General features: G+C 38.8%; 1 protein-coding gene across 1 annotated transcript in view; it reads right to left on the reverse strand.

Moving 5' to 3' along the window:
* The window catches only part of suclg2 (succinate-CoA ligase GDP-forming subunit beta), a 380,270-nt gene that overhangs the window by 256,972 nt on the left and 107,886 nt on the right, over positions 1-15,412 (reverse strand). Inside the window, exon 2 of the mRNA XM_072280534.1 lies at positions 1,631-1,772. Coding sequence (XP_072136635.1) covers positions 1,631-1,772 — 142 coding nt within the window. The remainder of the gene's footprint in view (positions 1-1,630; positions 1,773-15,412) is intronic.

Below are 15,412 nucleotides of genomic sequence, written 5' to 3' on the forward strand. Positions count from 1 at the left end.
TGGTCATCGTATTATAGAAATGATGTTATTAAACTAGAAAGAGTGCAGAAAAGATTTACCAGGATGTTGCCTGAACTTAGGGGCCTGTGTTACAAGGACAGGTTCCATAGATTAAGACTTTATTCTCTGGAATGTAGGAGGTTGAGGGTTACGTGATAGAGATATAGAGAGGCACAGAGAGGGTGAAAGTATGTAGTTCCCCCCACCGCCCCGGGAAGTTGTGCTGGAGGGCATTGGCTTAAGGTCCAAGGTGAGAGATTTCAAAGAGATATCATAGGTGGCTTATTCACGCAAAGAGTAGTTGAGTAGGGCACATTAGCAACATTTAAAAGTCATCTAGACAAGTACATGGATAGGAGAGATTTAGAGGGCCATGGGCTAAATGTGGCCAGATGGGAACAGCTGACTGTGTTACGGAGTTGGCATGGACGAATTAGGCCAAAGAGCCTATTTCCATGCAGTAGGACTCTACGCTGCCTCTGTCCATCCATTAAAATCATATTCTGAGAAGTAAAATGCAAATGACATCAGCACTGATCTTTTAAGTTTTTAGTAATTTACTAATTACTGTTACAGATTATGTTACAAACTTAACAAAAAAAGAAGGAAAATCAGTTTACTTATCAAAACTGGTGCAATTAGTGGGTAGGAGTGAAAATTTAGGTGGCGATCTGTTGTACCAGCTGTCTACTCATTTATTTTCCAGATGATGACCTTCAGCTGTCACATCACATGAACAGCAGAAGCACCAAATGCAAGTTTAATCCAAATCTGTATCAGTGCAGCATTCCCATCATTCTTCTTATTTGATTGGGGAGGCAGAAATAATGCCATTATCACAAGGCATGTGGGAGAGCAGCATTTCTCTGGCATAAATTCCTCGATATTCACTTTTAACTCTGCACCTCCACTGAAGCTACCGTTGGCCTTGGAATTACTGTCACAGTAACATTTTAGTGATTAACAAGCCTCGCATTATGCTACCGTGGGCATCATATAGCGTGGAGGTTAGCTCAATACTACTACAGCTCGGGGCAGCAGAGTTTGGAGTTCAATCCCAGCATCCTCAGTAAGGAGATGCATGTCCTCCCCATTGAATGCATTGGTTTCCCCGAGTCATCCAGTTTCCTCCCACAGTCCAAGGCATACTGGGTAAGTTAATTGGTCATTGTATATTGTCCCACAATTCAGTTAGGGTTAAATTGGGGTTGTTGGGGTTGCTGGGCAGCTCAGCTCGAAGGGCCAGAAGGGCCTATTCTGTAAACATGAGGAAATCTGCAGATGCTGGAAATTCAAGCAACACACATAAAAAATGCTGGTGAACGCAGCAGGCCAGGCAGCAACTATAGGAAGAGGTACAGTCGACGTTTCGGGTTGACGAAGGGTCTCGGCCCAAAATGTCAACTGTACCTCTTCCTATAGATGCTGCCTGGCCTGATGTGTTCACCGGTATTTTTTAGACCTATTCTGTGCCGTATCTCTGAATAAAATAAATATTAAAAATCTTTCTATGAACACTTGTTGGCTCAATGGAATGCTAATTAAAAAGGTTATCCATAATTAAACAACTTATTTTCTAGCAGCTCTTTTTCAGACTGTTGCCAATACTTCCCACTACTACCCAACTTACTCAGCTTCTTAGCAGCCTCGAGGGCATCTTGTGAGTTTTCAGCCACAAAGAAACGCTGAACTGTGACACCATGTTCTGCCATGATTTTCTTGCTCTGGTATTCCTGAAGGTTTAACCATCTCACGGGGATTACTTGGACCACCTGTGCAAGAGGAGAAAGGGTAAAGTGAGTGTCAGACTCACCATCTCATGCTGCTGAAAAGTTATTACAAACTTAAACCACTATTCAAATGATTGGCACATTTGCATTGCATTGCATTTGCATTGTATCAAGATGAGAAAAGTCTATCCTTTTGCCTGCTATTCATTACAGATCAACACTGTTGCTATTTTTCATCAACCATGTAATTTAATTACTCTGATTATAGTGCCTTGGGAGTCTTTCCCTGTAAACATGTTCAAAGATGCACAGACAAGATGTTAATGAAACAGACTTTGAGGAAAAGGACAAGGTTGAGCTGTTTCGGCAGATGTCAGTGAATGTTGTCCATGCAAGCTCCTGGTTTGGTTTTGTTGTTGCCAAAATATGACAGGTCTTTGCTGTCACTGTACTGTTAAATTAAAGATAATTATTTTACCACAGTTTCAACTGCAACGTGAAGTGTCAATAATAATGATTCCATAAAATTATCCATTAGCAAGTTATATAATAAATGTTTATTAGAATTTTATAACTTTCTAAAATACACATCATAAATAGGCAATAAATAGAACACTAATTCAATTCAATGACTTGCACACGTGACTTTTGGAAAACCAGCTTTAAGGTGGTGAAATTCAGTCTTCCAAGAGTAACAACTAAGGTGACTGCTTTCTATAATTAAAAAAAATACAACCCACAGCCTTCATGACCACGCCCTCCTGCTAGAAAATGAATCACACACAGAGGATGGTTACCACCAAGACACTAGTAGTTTTAATCAGGAGATCAAGCAGCTGTTTCAAAGAACTTGAGAATCCGAAATCAAATAATTGCCCTTTCCTCCACTGAAAAACTTAGCAGAAGAGAATTTGTCAAAACAAAAGTCACTATTTCACATTTTAATTAGCTACAGAACCATTCCCTTAAACAGAGATAATGATGAGGAGCCTGGAAACTACAAAAAAATACGGACCTAAAAATTAATTAGATGCCATGGACTATCGATCATGAAATATCAAGCCATTGAAAAATTAAAAAGCTGGTTTAAAAATACTCTGCTTTTTAGATAAAAGTTAAGCATTTGCTTCAACTGTTCTTACCCTTATGTACTTTAAAATAATGAAAAGCAACAAATTTGAAATGGAAAATATTACAAACTTGTAAAACTTAAGCAAATTAATCAAATCTGCAATTGAAAGCTTTCTCATCTGAAAACTCGTAATGGAGAAGGATATCATGAATTTTTCATACTTGAATGGCAATGTTGTAATTAATTATTTTCAAACTATGTCTTGAATGGCAGAGTGAAAGGAAATAAACTAACTCATTCCAGTAAACCAGCAGAGGTTACCCACTTTCTTAATCTATAAACAGCTGATTGACTGAAATTACTATTATATGCAGTAGCAGTTTGTAATACTCCTCAGAGAAAACGCCAGTTATGAAACTTATACTTCTGGAAAGTGCCTCCATTCTGGCTATGTGACATGACGCAATCCAATCGTGTCAAATACTTGTATAATGAAACCTTCTAAAGTGTTCTTTCCTTAGAAATGGCAGATTGTGCATCACCATCCTGGATCCTGCCATGAGCGCACAAGTAGGCCGCTGTAGTTTGCTTCTGGAGGAGCCCACTGTTTACTTTCTCGTATTCCCCTTTCTCGGAAAGGTCAAGATGTATGATGAGGGTAAAAAGGAAAGGCAACATTTCTTTTTTGCCCTCAAAGCATGTAATAAAGTAAGAAAAAAATTGCAAACAGTACATGAACGGCCTCTGGGTTGTTCAGGAAATTGACTTCCAGGGTCCCTCTGAGCTGTTCACAACAAAAGACACTAGAAACATATACATATACACACATACACACACACACACACAAACTGTTAAGAGTGGCTTCCTCAGAATGTATTTACTTACTGCCCGTTACACCGCCAGCATTTAGGGAAGCAATGAAAGGTCATCCATCTCTGTCTGTATAGAAGTATTCTTCATTTGTGTTTCTTCCGTAACAATTGTTTTCTGACCAGTCAGCGTTGTTAGCCCTGAGCTGAACCTCCGAACCTGGAGGACCAGTGGACCACTCTTAGTCTGGCCTCTACTCTCTGACCTGTTTTGCATGGGTGACCCTACCAAGAGCCAAAGCACAAAGCCCTGACTCCAGCCGGGTCATCGAGGCATGCATGCCTCCAAATCATACAAGGTTGTGGTCCTCTTAGACCTCCTCATTAGAATATCATGAGAATATTCAAATTATACTCCAACCATCATTAAGTTTGCTGTCTTTTCCTCATCAGAAGTACAGTGTTGATTTTAGAAAGTGAATCGCACTAATTTTTTTAAATTAAGATACAGTATAAAATAGACTCTTCCTGCCCTTCGAACCACAGCTCCCAGCAATTCCCTAATTTTAACCATAGCTGAATCACGGGACAATTTACAATGACTAATTAACCTACCAATCAGTATGTCTTTAGACTGTGGGAGGAAACCAGTGCACCCAAAGGAAACCCACGTGGACACAGGCAAGACGTGCGAACTCTTTGCAGACAGGGGTGGGAATAGAACCCAGGTCACTGGTACTGTAAAGCGTTGCGCTAACCACTAAGCTCTGCCACCCTTCACACAGTAATGTGTGTGAAATATTCTTCACATACAAAATTAAGGATGGGCAATAAATGGAGGATTCTCAACAACAGTCACAGACAGTAAGCAAATTTAAAAAGGAATGGATCTTGCTGTCCTCAAAATTGTGGCATGCATCTTACGAAAACAATCTGAGAAAATGTTAATTTCTAACACTAAACAGGTAGGTTGTTTATTAACACTACTCTTTGTCTTCTTGTCTGATACAGTTAAGAAGTGAATTGAAAAATATCATGGCACAGTTGGATACAGAAGGGTAGGAGAAGCCTTTTGGGGAGAAATAGTTTGACTGTATGATGTGTTATGTAATTGGAAGGGATATCAGACATGATTTTTCATTGAATACTCACCTGCTATAACTCATTAATTCATTTATGCTTATTCAATCCCCAAGTGCATGTCTGTTGGCAAATATAGATGTGATTTCCCCACACAAAAGTATGTGAAGTAATGAGAATTCCTCCCCCTCCCCAAATCATAACCTGGAAAGTTACGGTGCCTTCTAAATTTGATATCAATGTTGATTGACTCGCATAGTTCACTTTAAATCAGTGGCAATTAAGAGTAATTTGAAACAAGGATTAAATGCAATTTGCTCCCAATTCCCACAGTTGTGCAAGTGGGTAGCTTAATTGGCCACTGTAAATTAGACTGTTGTGTAGGTCTGGTAGAATCTGAGGAAAAATTTGATGGGAACGCAGACAAAATAAAATGGGTTACGTGTAGCGAGAGCACAAATGGGGTTTGAAGAGTGGCTGAGAAACAGTGAGCCAAAGGGCCTGTTTCCTTTATGAATTTCTGACACTGGTTCACTTCTGGCTACAAATTAGCCCATTCAATTAAATTAAATTAATCCTCTAGCTATTTATAGAACATAGATCTATCTGCTTACAGTGCCTATTGAAGGTGTTCTGAGAGGCTTTTCGAATTTCTAAGATAAAAATGTAAACTATATGCTTTTTAAAAAAAAAAATCAGACACAAAGGATCAGTGGACCCTTCAAACATTTTTTCCCCTCCTGAAATGTAATAATGTGCATCAATAAAACTAGTAACCACCTAATTACTTTGCTTCCAGGCCATTTAAAAATCAGGTCATACCCAGAATTAGGCACTTGCTAGGAATGCTCATACTTTGAAAACAAACTCAAAATAAGACTATACCATGTTAAGTAGATCTCTAAATTCATTTCAATGCAAAGACAGAAAGATTTGTGTCCTTCCACACAATCCAAATGCACTAATTTATGAAATATATTAGCTTTGATATTCACAGCATTTTACTGGAATGAAAACCGCATTAACAAAAATCACAAACAATAAAATCTTTTAAAAAAGCAGAAGTTTGACTTCAAAAATATCACATCATTAATTGGTTCCCTCAGAAAGAGCATTTTCAGGAAATGCAACTATTACAGGTTAAATTTACTTGAGATAGTGGCATCTGTCCTCACAACTCTGACCTCAGAATCTCTCCAATGGCTGTTCCTTTGGATCTTGCAATCAAGGATGAATTGTTTCCTCTCCAGTTTTGTGAAGTGGCTGATGATGCCAATGTGGGAACTGCAGACTCTTCCATAAATGGGGCAGGAGGTGTCACTCAAACGATGGTGTTATTAACACCATTAGCACTCTCAGCCATTGGAGATCGCTAGCAAGGAATGATTAGATGCTATAATAATTGTGAAAGAGGGATTGGGGGGGAAAACAGGCAGAAGAATCTGGGCAGATTTCAGAGGAATAATGCCCATAAGGCACAATCCTTGTGGAGAAAGCACTTAAAAGGAAGAGGCTGTCAGAGAGTTATCTGCAAAGATGAGAATGCCCTCTATTAAGTAATTTGGGATCCTTGCATTATAACCCAACTGTTCCTTCCAGGTGTAAACGTAAAATTCACATTTATTAAAAAAGAAAGGTTCTCCAGATTGCCTGTAGAATATTTATTGCCCATTGTGATGTAGTAGTGAGCTGCTGAGTGTGCAAATATCTGAGAGTGAGAGTGACCTTGATTTTGACTTTGAAACTAACAGTCATATTAATCTGCTAAATTAACCTTTAAGCAGCACACACTGTCCATACCTTAAAGACTGTCAGTAACTCATTGCAAAACAAAAAATTAACATGATTATGAATAAAGTGGATGTGAAGAAGATAGTTCCATATGTAGGAAGGTCTAGGATCCAAGGACACAGCCTCAGAATGAGATGAGAAGGAATTCCATCAGCGAGAGGGTGCTGAATACATTTCTACAGAGGGTAGTGGAGGCCAAGTCATCAGATGCAATTAAAGCAACACACATAAAAGTTGCTGGTGAACGCAGCAGGCCAGGCAGCATCTCTAGGAAGAGGTGCAGTCGATGTTTCAGGCCGAGACCCTTCGTCAGGACTAACTGAAGGAAGAGTGAGTAAGGGATTTGAAAGTGGGAAGGGGAGGGGGAGATCCAAAATGATAGGAGAAGACAGGAGGGGGAGGGATGGAGCCAAGAGCTGGACAGGTGATTGGCAAAAGGGATACGAGAGGATCATGGGACAGGAGGTCCGGGAAGAAAGACGGGGGGGGGGGGGAACCCAGGGGATGGGCAAGGGGTATATTCAGACGGACAGAGGGAGAAAAAGGAGAGTGAGAGAAAGAATGTGTGCATAAAAATAAGTAACAGATGGGGTACGAGGGGGAGGTGGGGCATCAGTGGAAGTTAGAGAAGTCGATGTTCATGCCATCAGGTTGGAGGCTACCCAGACAGAATATAAGGTGTTGTTCCTCCAACCTGAGTGTGGCTTCATCTTTACAGTAGAGGAGGCCGTGGATAGACATGTCAGAATGGGAATGGGATGTGGAATTAAAATGTGTGGCCACTGGGAGATCCTGCTTTCTCTGGCGGACAGAGCGTAGATGTTCAGCAAAGCGGTCTCCCAGTCTGCGTCGGGTCTCGCCAATATATAAAAGGCCACATCGGGAGCACTGGACGCAGTATATCACCCCAGTCGACTCACAGGCGAAGTGTTGCCTCACCTGGAAGGACTGTTTGGGGCCCTGAATGGTGGTAAGGGAGGAAGTGTAAGGGCATGTGTAGCACTTGTTCCGCTTACAAGGATAAGTGCCAGGAGGGAGATCAGTGGGGAGGGATGAGGGGGACGAATGGACAAGGGAGTTGCGTAGGGAGCGATCCCTGCGGAATGCAGGGGGGGGGGAGGGAAAGATGCGCTCCATCCCTCCCCCTCCTGTCTTCTCCTATCATTTTGGATCTCCCTCTCCCCCTCCAACTTTCAAATCCCTTACTCACTCTTCCTTCAGTTAGTCCTGACGAAGGGTCTCGGCCTGAAACGTCAACTGCACCTCTTCCTAGAGATGCTGCCTGGCCTGCTGCGTTCACCAGCATCTTTTATGTGTGTTGCTTGAATTTCCAGCATCTGCAGAATTCCTGTTGTTAGATGCAATTAAAGCACAGAATGATAGGTTTTTGATTGGTAAAGAGGTTAAAAGGATTACAGGAAGTCACGAGCATGAGATTGAAAAAATTTGCCATGTTTGAATAGTGGAGCAGACTCAATGGACTGAATGGCCCATCTGCTCATCTTATCGTCTTATGGTCCAGTTCAGGAAAATCTGGACTATTGTTAGTTTTTTGAATACAGCCAGTTTCCCCAAGTTTGCCTAAATTGAAGTAATCTTACTGGTAATTCACAGCTTTTTATGACTTTATTTAAAATAATTAATTCTGTGGACACTGCAACTTCAAGCATGTTCTCAAATTTATTAGAACTTGCAGTTGGAATTTCAGTGAAGCTGACTCTTTGCTGAAATCATCTGATCTAAGTGATAGAGTGCTGTTTTACAGTTCTTCATTGAGCAATTAATGTAGAATCAAGAAATGATGTGAACTTCATCTTTTACATTCCACTTTTGCTGCTAAGTCTACTGAAAACGTTCTGCCTTGCTGAATAAGGCATAACTGAGTCCAAATTAATGCTGGGTACTCTTTCAGGAAGCCTGATTTTGTTTCCAGAATAAACCTTGCCCATGGACTTCCTCTGACCGCTTTGACAGATCATGGGACAGGTTTTTTGATCTGTCAAAGGATTTCAATGTTTCCAATATTCTTTCATGTAGAAACATTTAAAACAGTGTATATGAAATGATAAAAACTAAATTTAAAATTATTAGAAATGTAATAATCACTAAAATAAACATTTTAAATAATTACATTAGCTAAATATAAATAATTTTAAAAATATGTACCTTATTCTTAACTTAGTTTGTCATAATTTTACCACCTCCCATCCAAGTGAATAATCTCACAATGCTGAGGGCTGTTGTGAAATCTGAGCAAACCTACTGCTGTAACAGCCAGAAGATTGCTAAAGGACATCGACCAGATAAATTAAGTGTTTTTTGCATTGACACTGAGAAATACCAGCAAAACCTGATGCAATAAATGGCTCATTTCCTTATTAATTTTAAATCGTCGTTTTTTAATCAACAATCTAAGACTAACACAAAGTTTTTGTTTACACTTTTGTGCCAGCATTTTATGATGGGTTAATTAATGGTAGTTCAACTTATATCTTTATCTTCTAATCAGTTTACAATTTACTTCTTTAGCAATGGTCAAAATTGAGGAAACACTGATGAATGCATAGCCATGTGCTTTCAAATACTTTGGTAATGGTGATACATATCCTCTGCGAAAATTAGTCACATCTGATCAGTAGGGAACAGAGAAAAACCTATTTTTGGGAATGTACAGTTTCAATTGAATTTGCTCAATAAACTATAGATCAAACACGTCTCCTAATGTCCTAAAGGTAATAGCCTGATGCTCCAATATCAACAAACAACTGAAAATTCAACATTCCTTCCAGAATCATCAACTAGGGCAGAAGAATTTTAATGGCCAAAAGACCTTAAGACATAGGAGAAGAATTAAGTTATTCTCTCCATTGAGTGCGCTCTGCATTACATCATGGCTGACCCATTAACCCATTAACCCTCTCAACCCCATTATCCTGCCTTCTCCCTATAACCTTTGATGCCCTGACAAATCAAGAACTTATCAAGCTCTGATTTAAATATACCATATGATTTGGTCATTTGTGGCAATGAATTCCACAGATTTTGCCAGCCTCTGGCTGAAGAAATTTCTCCTCATCTGTTCTAAAGGGACGTTCTTCCATTCTGATGCTGTGCCCTTTGGTACTAGAATTCAATTGAACTGACTTTATTACTTATATCCTTCATATACGTGAGGAGTAAAAATCTTTACGTTATGTCTCCGTCTAAATGTGCAAAGTATAGTAATTTTTACTAAAAAGTACATACAACAGGACAGTCGATATAACATAGAAATACAATTGTATCAACATGAATTAATCAGTCTGATGGCCTAGTGGAATAAGCTGTCCCGGAGCCTGTTGGTCCTGGCTTTAATGCTACAGTACCATTTCTTGGATGGTAGCAGCTGGAACAGTTTGTGGTTGGGGTGGATCAGGTCCCCAATGATCCTTCAGGATCCCACCATAGAAAACATCCTCACCACAATCACTGCATCTTGTCCTTTCTATATTCAATGGGTTTCAATAGGATCACCCCTCATTCTTCTAAACAGTGAAAACAAGACTAGAGCCATTAAATACTCCTCCTACGTTAACCATTTAATTCCCTAGATCATTCATAAACCTTCTCTGGAAGCTCTCCAATGCCAGCACATGCTTTCTGAGATAAGGGTATCAAAGCTGCTCATCATATTCCAAGAAGAATATTAAACAGTCAAACCCAGAAGCTTCAACTTCAACTGTGTCTTACAGTGCAGCAATAATTTAATTAGAGTTATAGTCTATATAACATTATGAGAACTAATTAATAGGGATCAGATGACTAGAAATACATACATATTGATCAACTGGCATATCAATCAAGTGATAAATCACTTGCTGATTTAAGACACATGAGTAAAGCATGACAAAGGACATTATGCTACAAGACATCTAAATACATATGGTCTATTTCTACCACTATTAGAAAAGGTCAGTAAAATTGTATATGGGTCTCTTACAACTGGATGCAAGAGAAAATGAAATTGAAATAAAGTATTGATTGAAATAATAATCAAGTGCTATATATATTTTCTTCGTAGAAAATATTCTAGAAACAGTGAGCAACCGTGAGTTAAGTAAAACGAGGACGTCAAAACTAATTGCTGGTAAAATAAAGGTGCTAGAGAAATTCATAAGATTAAATGCCAAAAATATCTCTGCAAATTAGAGATCTAATTCTTCTATTCATAAATGAAACTATTATAGGGATATGTGAATATTTAAGTACAATTGATAAATAGACAATTTACGTGAAAGCTTGTCATGAGGTCTCTAGTTTAAAATTTAAACATACTGCAACTTTGGTTTCTCTCCTTACCTCCCATAATTTCAATCCACATCTTTTCCTTTTCTGCCATATCGTATTATAATTTTCCAAGTGCCCTGTAACATTTTACTCTTAGTATAGTCAGGCTCACTGGACTACTGGACAATAATTTCATTTATAGGTTTGCAACTGCAATTAATTACAAAAGATTAGAGCTATATTGAAACAGAACTATATCCATGTCTTAGTTAGGGAAACAAAATCCCACACCTGACTCTATTAAGGATACAAATGAAAATGAGAAAGCAAGCTAGAATGAGGATACAAAGAGCTGGCAAAGGATGTGAAGGATATTCACTTTATTTGGGTCAGGAGGCTTTTTTGTGCCATGCACAACTTTCTAAACACAGCATTTCTGAGCTCCTAAAGATCAAAGTGTTAACTTTAAGTAAATTAAACTTCCATCTGATACTCTTTGTTTAGCTTTTGGTCACAAACAGGAGCCAGTCTTCAGTTCTTAATGCAAATGGGAAGCAGTAATCAGTTTGAAGTTAGAAAGACAGCTTTGTAAACAAACACTGTCATTAACAGACTCGCTAGACCCACAGTATCTAGGTTTGTTGCTCAAGGGTTGTAGTACAAGACAATAAATTATTTAATTTACACAAACTGCTGGAGGAACTCAGTAGGCCAGGAGGCATCTATGGAAAAGAGTACAGTCGACTGTAGCTTTTTCCCCCACAGATGCTGCCTGGCCTGCTGAGTTCCTCCAGCTGTTTGCATATGTTGCTTGGATTTCCAGCATCTGCAGATCTTCTCTTGTTTGTGATTGGGTTATTTAATTTGGCTTGTTTCAAACTAGACAAAAGTGGTTAAGTTGTTTAGTTCAAAAAGGCTTACAGACCAGATTGAAATTACCATTTAGCATATCAATAGCTGATTTGTTGATAGTTGGAAGGTGTATGTACACAGGGAGTCAACTTCACAGAATTAATTGTAGATACTTGGGATCTCTATCACCAGAATATTTTAGACCGTGTTAAAAGTTATCTGAAAAAATATCTTGTGTGTGAAGTCACCCAAGTGGCAGAGAAACAGTATAAGTTTAGAGAGCAGTTCAGGCTTTTCAGAAATGGTCTAGGAACATCAAAAAATGACAAAAATACAAGGTGAACTATAATCCATTTTTCTGCATTCAATCTCTGTGACAGATGATCCATTTGACTGCAGCTCATGGGTATGTCGTCTTAGCTTATAGGAATTTTACCTATGTTTAGAAAACACTTTGTGTTTTAGAAATCATTCTTATGCAAGAAATCTTTTATAAGATAGAAGTCCTCTGTGAGTTTTCATTTAAAAAAAATGTTTGGATTTAAACCAAGTACCACTGAAAATAAATGAACCATGTTTAAACTACTTTGTTAGCTGGAAATATCTCCTCCTTGGTAGGGAGAGGGGGCCCACCACTCAACTAGTTAGGTATTGTCAGCTAAACCCACTGTGGAGGAAGAAAAGGGAAGTGAACTAATTGCTGAAGATTGGGTAGTTAAAGTATAATCTGTCTTTAGAGAGGGTACTTATGGCTAGTTATACCGGATAGGGTTCAAGGCCTTCATTTGAGTTCAGAAACTCGCAGTCAGCAAACCCAATATGATCATAAGGGTACCAGACAGGAATATGATGGCTGGCATATAGTGTTTAGAAATACAGAGGAATCCACTTAAAAAAAAAGTGGTAATCAGTATCTATATACTACTAAAACTATTAAGTTTAATATCACCAGCGTATGTCAAGAAATTTGATAACTTTGTGCCAGCAATACAACGCAATGCATGATAGATATAGAAAAAAAATGAATTATGTATGGACACCCTTTTCTGAGGCACCGCTCCTTGAAGGTGTCTTAGATACTACAGAGGTTAGTACGCATGAAGGAGCTGACTAATTTTACAACTCTGTAGCTTCATTCAATTTTGTGCAGCAGCCCTCCCCACACCAGATAGTGTTGTAGCCATGCAGAATGCTGTCCATGGTACATCTGTAGAAGTTTGAGTGTTGTAGCTGACAAACCTCCTCATAATCCTCAGGAAATATAGCCAATGTCGTGCCTTCTTTCTAGCTGCATGGATGTGTTGGGACCAGGTTAGAATCTCAGAGATACTGAAATTGCTCACTCTCTCCACCAAAGTGAACATATGCCACTTAATGGTATGCTGATCATGAAACAGGCAAAGATCTATCACAACAAACTGAAAATTAAAGGTAATTGTGAATATTCAGCAGGCTGGTTGCAGAAATTTAAGAAAAGGCCAGAACAAGTTTGAAATGATGACTGTTTTTATACTGTACCTGACATAAGACCTAAATTTAAAATACAGTGTTCAATAAACCTTTTAATCAAAACACGGCATCATAGGTGGAATCTGAGAGCCTGCCGTTGTTTGTTGTTCAACCACAGATTCAGGTATTCTCCCGATGCTGCTGTGCTGCCTTTGTTACCGTAAACACATTATATTTGCATTATATTAATGGTGTGTAATAATTTTTACTGTTAAGTACATATATATGGAGACTGCTTACCGGTAGCACACAAATTCAGAGTCGGAAATTATAGTGATCCTAAGCTACCTCAATATACATTCCAAAATCTGGAAAAACTCCAAAATCCAAAACACTTCATTCCCAAGTATTTCAGATTAGGGATACTTAACCTGTATTGGCATTATTGGTTTATTTTAAAAATAGCAATTGTGAAGACATCATGTGCGAGTTAGTTACAACCAGTGTCTTTTACAGACTGTGGATAGAACAATATTATTGGGCGTTTAAGTCACATAAATATTCTATTTGTAGCTCGCTGTATGTTCTGAACTTCAGAGGGCTGTCTGATGCTCAATCAGATTTATGTATTTCAATATATTTCTATTCTTCACTTAATTTAGGGACAACATAAGCTTAAATGTACAACCATAACAGCAGGGCAAAACAACTGCCCAAACCATTGTTTCCAGGCAGCACCCTGGCCAAAGAATGAAAAATCAAAGAACTTTCATTCCCTTCAACCATTGTGTAACTGATTCACGTCAATTTGGAGGAACTCAGTGGGCCAAGTAGGGGAAGGAAAAAAATCAGGACTGATACAGGGTTTCATCCTGAAATGTTAACAATTCCTTTCCTCCCACTGATGCTGTCCAATGTGTTGAGTTCCTCCAGCAGATTGTTTGTTGCTCCAGATTCTAGTGTCTCTTGTGTCTCCATGTCAAAGTAATACCTGGCAGATTGTACAGAACTATTGTAAACTATGCCTTCACTATAATGAATACAATTGTTTGCAACAGGATTTGTCTATTTTCTGCTCCATGAAGAATGAAAGATACAAACAGAGCTGGAGTCCTCAAAGCAAGTTCTTGTATAGTAAAATCTTACACCTTGATCATCTTTATGTATCAACACAGTTACCTATTCCACAGGATGTATCCAGCAATATCAAAGAGGAAACCTAGTGAAGAGAAAAGAATGTTGAGTTTGTACTCTTAACCATGTGCCTTAAATTTGACCTGAGTTTCCAGCATAAATTAAAGCTTTGATAAAATACCCAAAGACTCTGCACTGTTGTGTAACTGCAAATGACTTGTAGACAATTTTGCTCAAAACAGTGGCCAAAGTGGAAGGCTGGGTATTTGACATGGATGTTTTCATGCAAAAGGTCTCAGAAAACTAGACACAACTAAGATCATCAGTGTTATATGCAAACACCTCTCTACATGATTCTTGGAGAATTATACAATGCTTAATGAACTTGCACTGTTGGCTTCAGTGTTACAGGACAATCATTGTGGGAACTTCTGTGATACATTATTTTGCACTAATGTTAATATAGACACTTTGAGGAGAATCTTTAATATCTTGTCAGCTACTCAATATTTTGTCTTTGAACTCAGCACGATTCAAATAACAGTTTCCCAGCTCTGATCAGGAATAAGAAGAATGATTCTGAAGATCCATAATTGTAACTATTCTGCCACTTCCACTGGCAGCCCATTCCATATGCCCACTGTGATGGATATTCAATGTCCTGGGCCAGGAGTGTGGGGGGGGGGGGGGGTCTTTTTGTTAAGTTCAGCAGCTGACACTTCCAGGGATCAAACAGCTGCTTTTGAGTTGGTTAAACTCCCAACCAATAATTCCTTTCTCAGCTTCTTGACATAAATAAGAATCAGTCTTCAATTCTTAATGTAAATTGCAAGCAATAGTCAGTCGGAAATTAAAAGGGCAGCTTTGCAACAAACAGTACTATCTATAGAGCACAGGATGCTGTCCTACAGCATGGGACGGACTGCTCAAGAGATGCAGTCCAAGATAGTGGAGCTGTGTTAATTGGGCCTGCATCAAACCAGACAACACTGGCTAAGTTAATTAGTTCAAGAAAGCTTGCAGACCAGACTGATACTATCACATAGCACATCAAATAGCTGATCAATCAACAGTCTGAAGACTTGTGTACTCAGAGGAGTCAGCCTGCACCATATTAATTTTGGGTGCCTGGGATCTCTGGTTCCAGAAGCTTTTAGACCATATGTGTGAATTTCCTAACAAAGGTATCTGAAAGGATATTATTACATCTGTATAAAATCAAGTAGTTA

The sequence above is a fragment of the Mobula birostris genome, chromosome 16 (genome assembly GCF_030028105.1).
Source record: "Mobula birostris isolate sMobBir1 chromosome 16, sMobBir1.hap1, whole genome shotgun sequence".
Lineage (NCBI taxonomy): Eukaryota > Metazoa > Chordata > Chondrichthyes > Myliobatiformes > Myliobatidae > Mobula > Mobula birostris.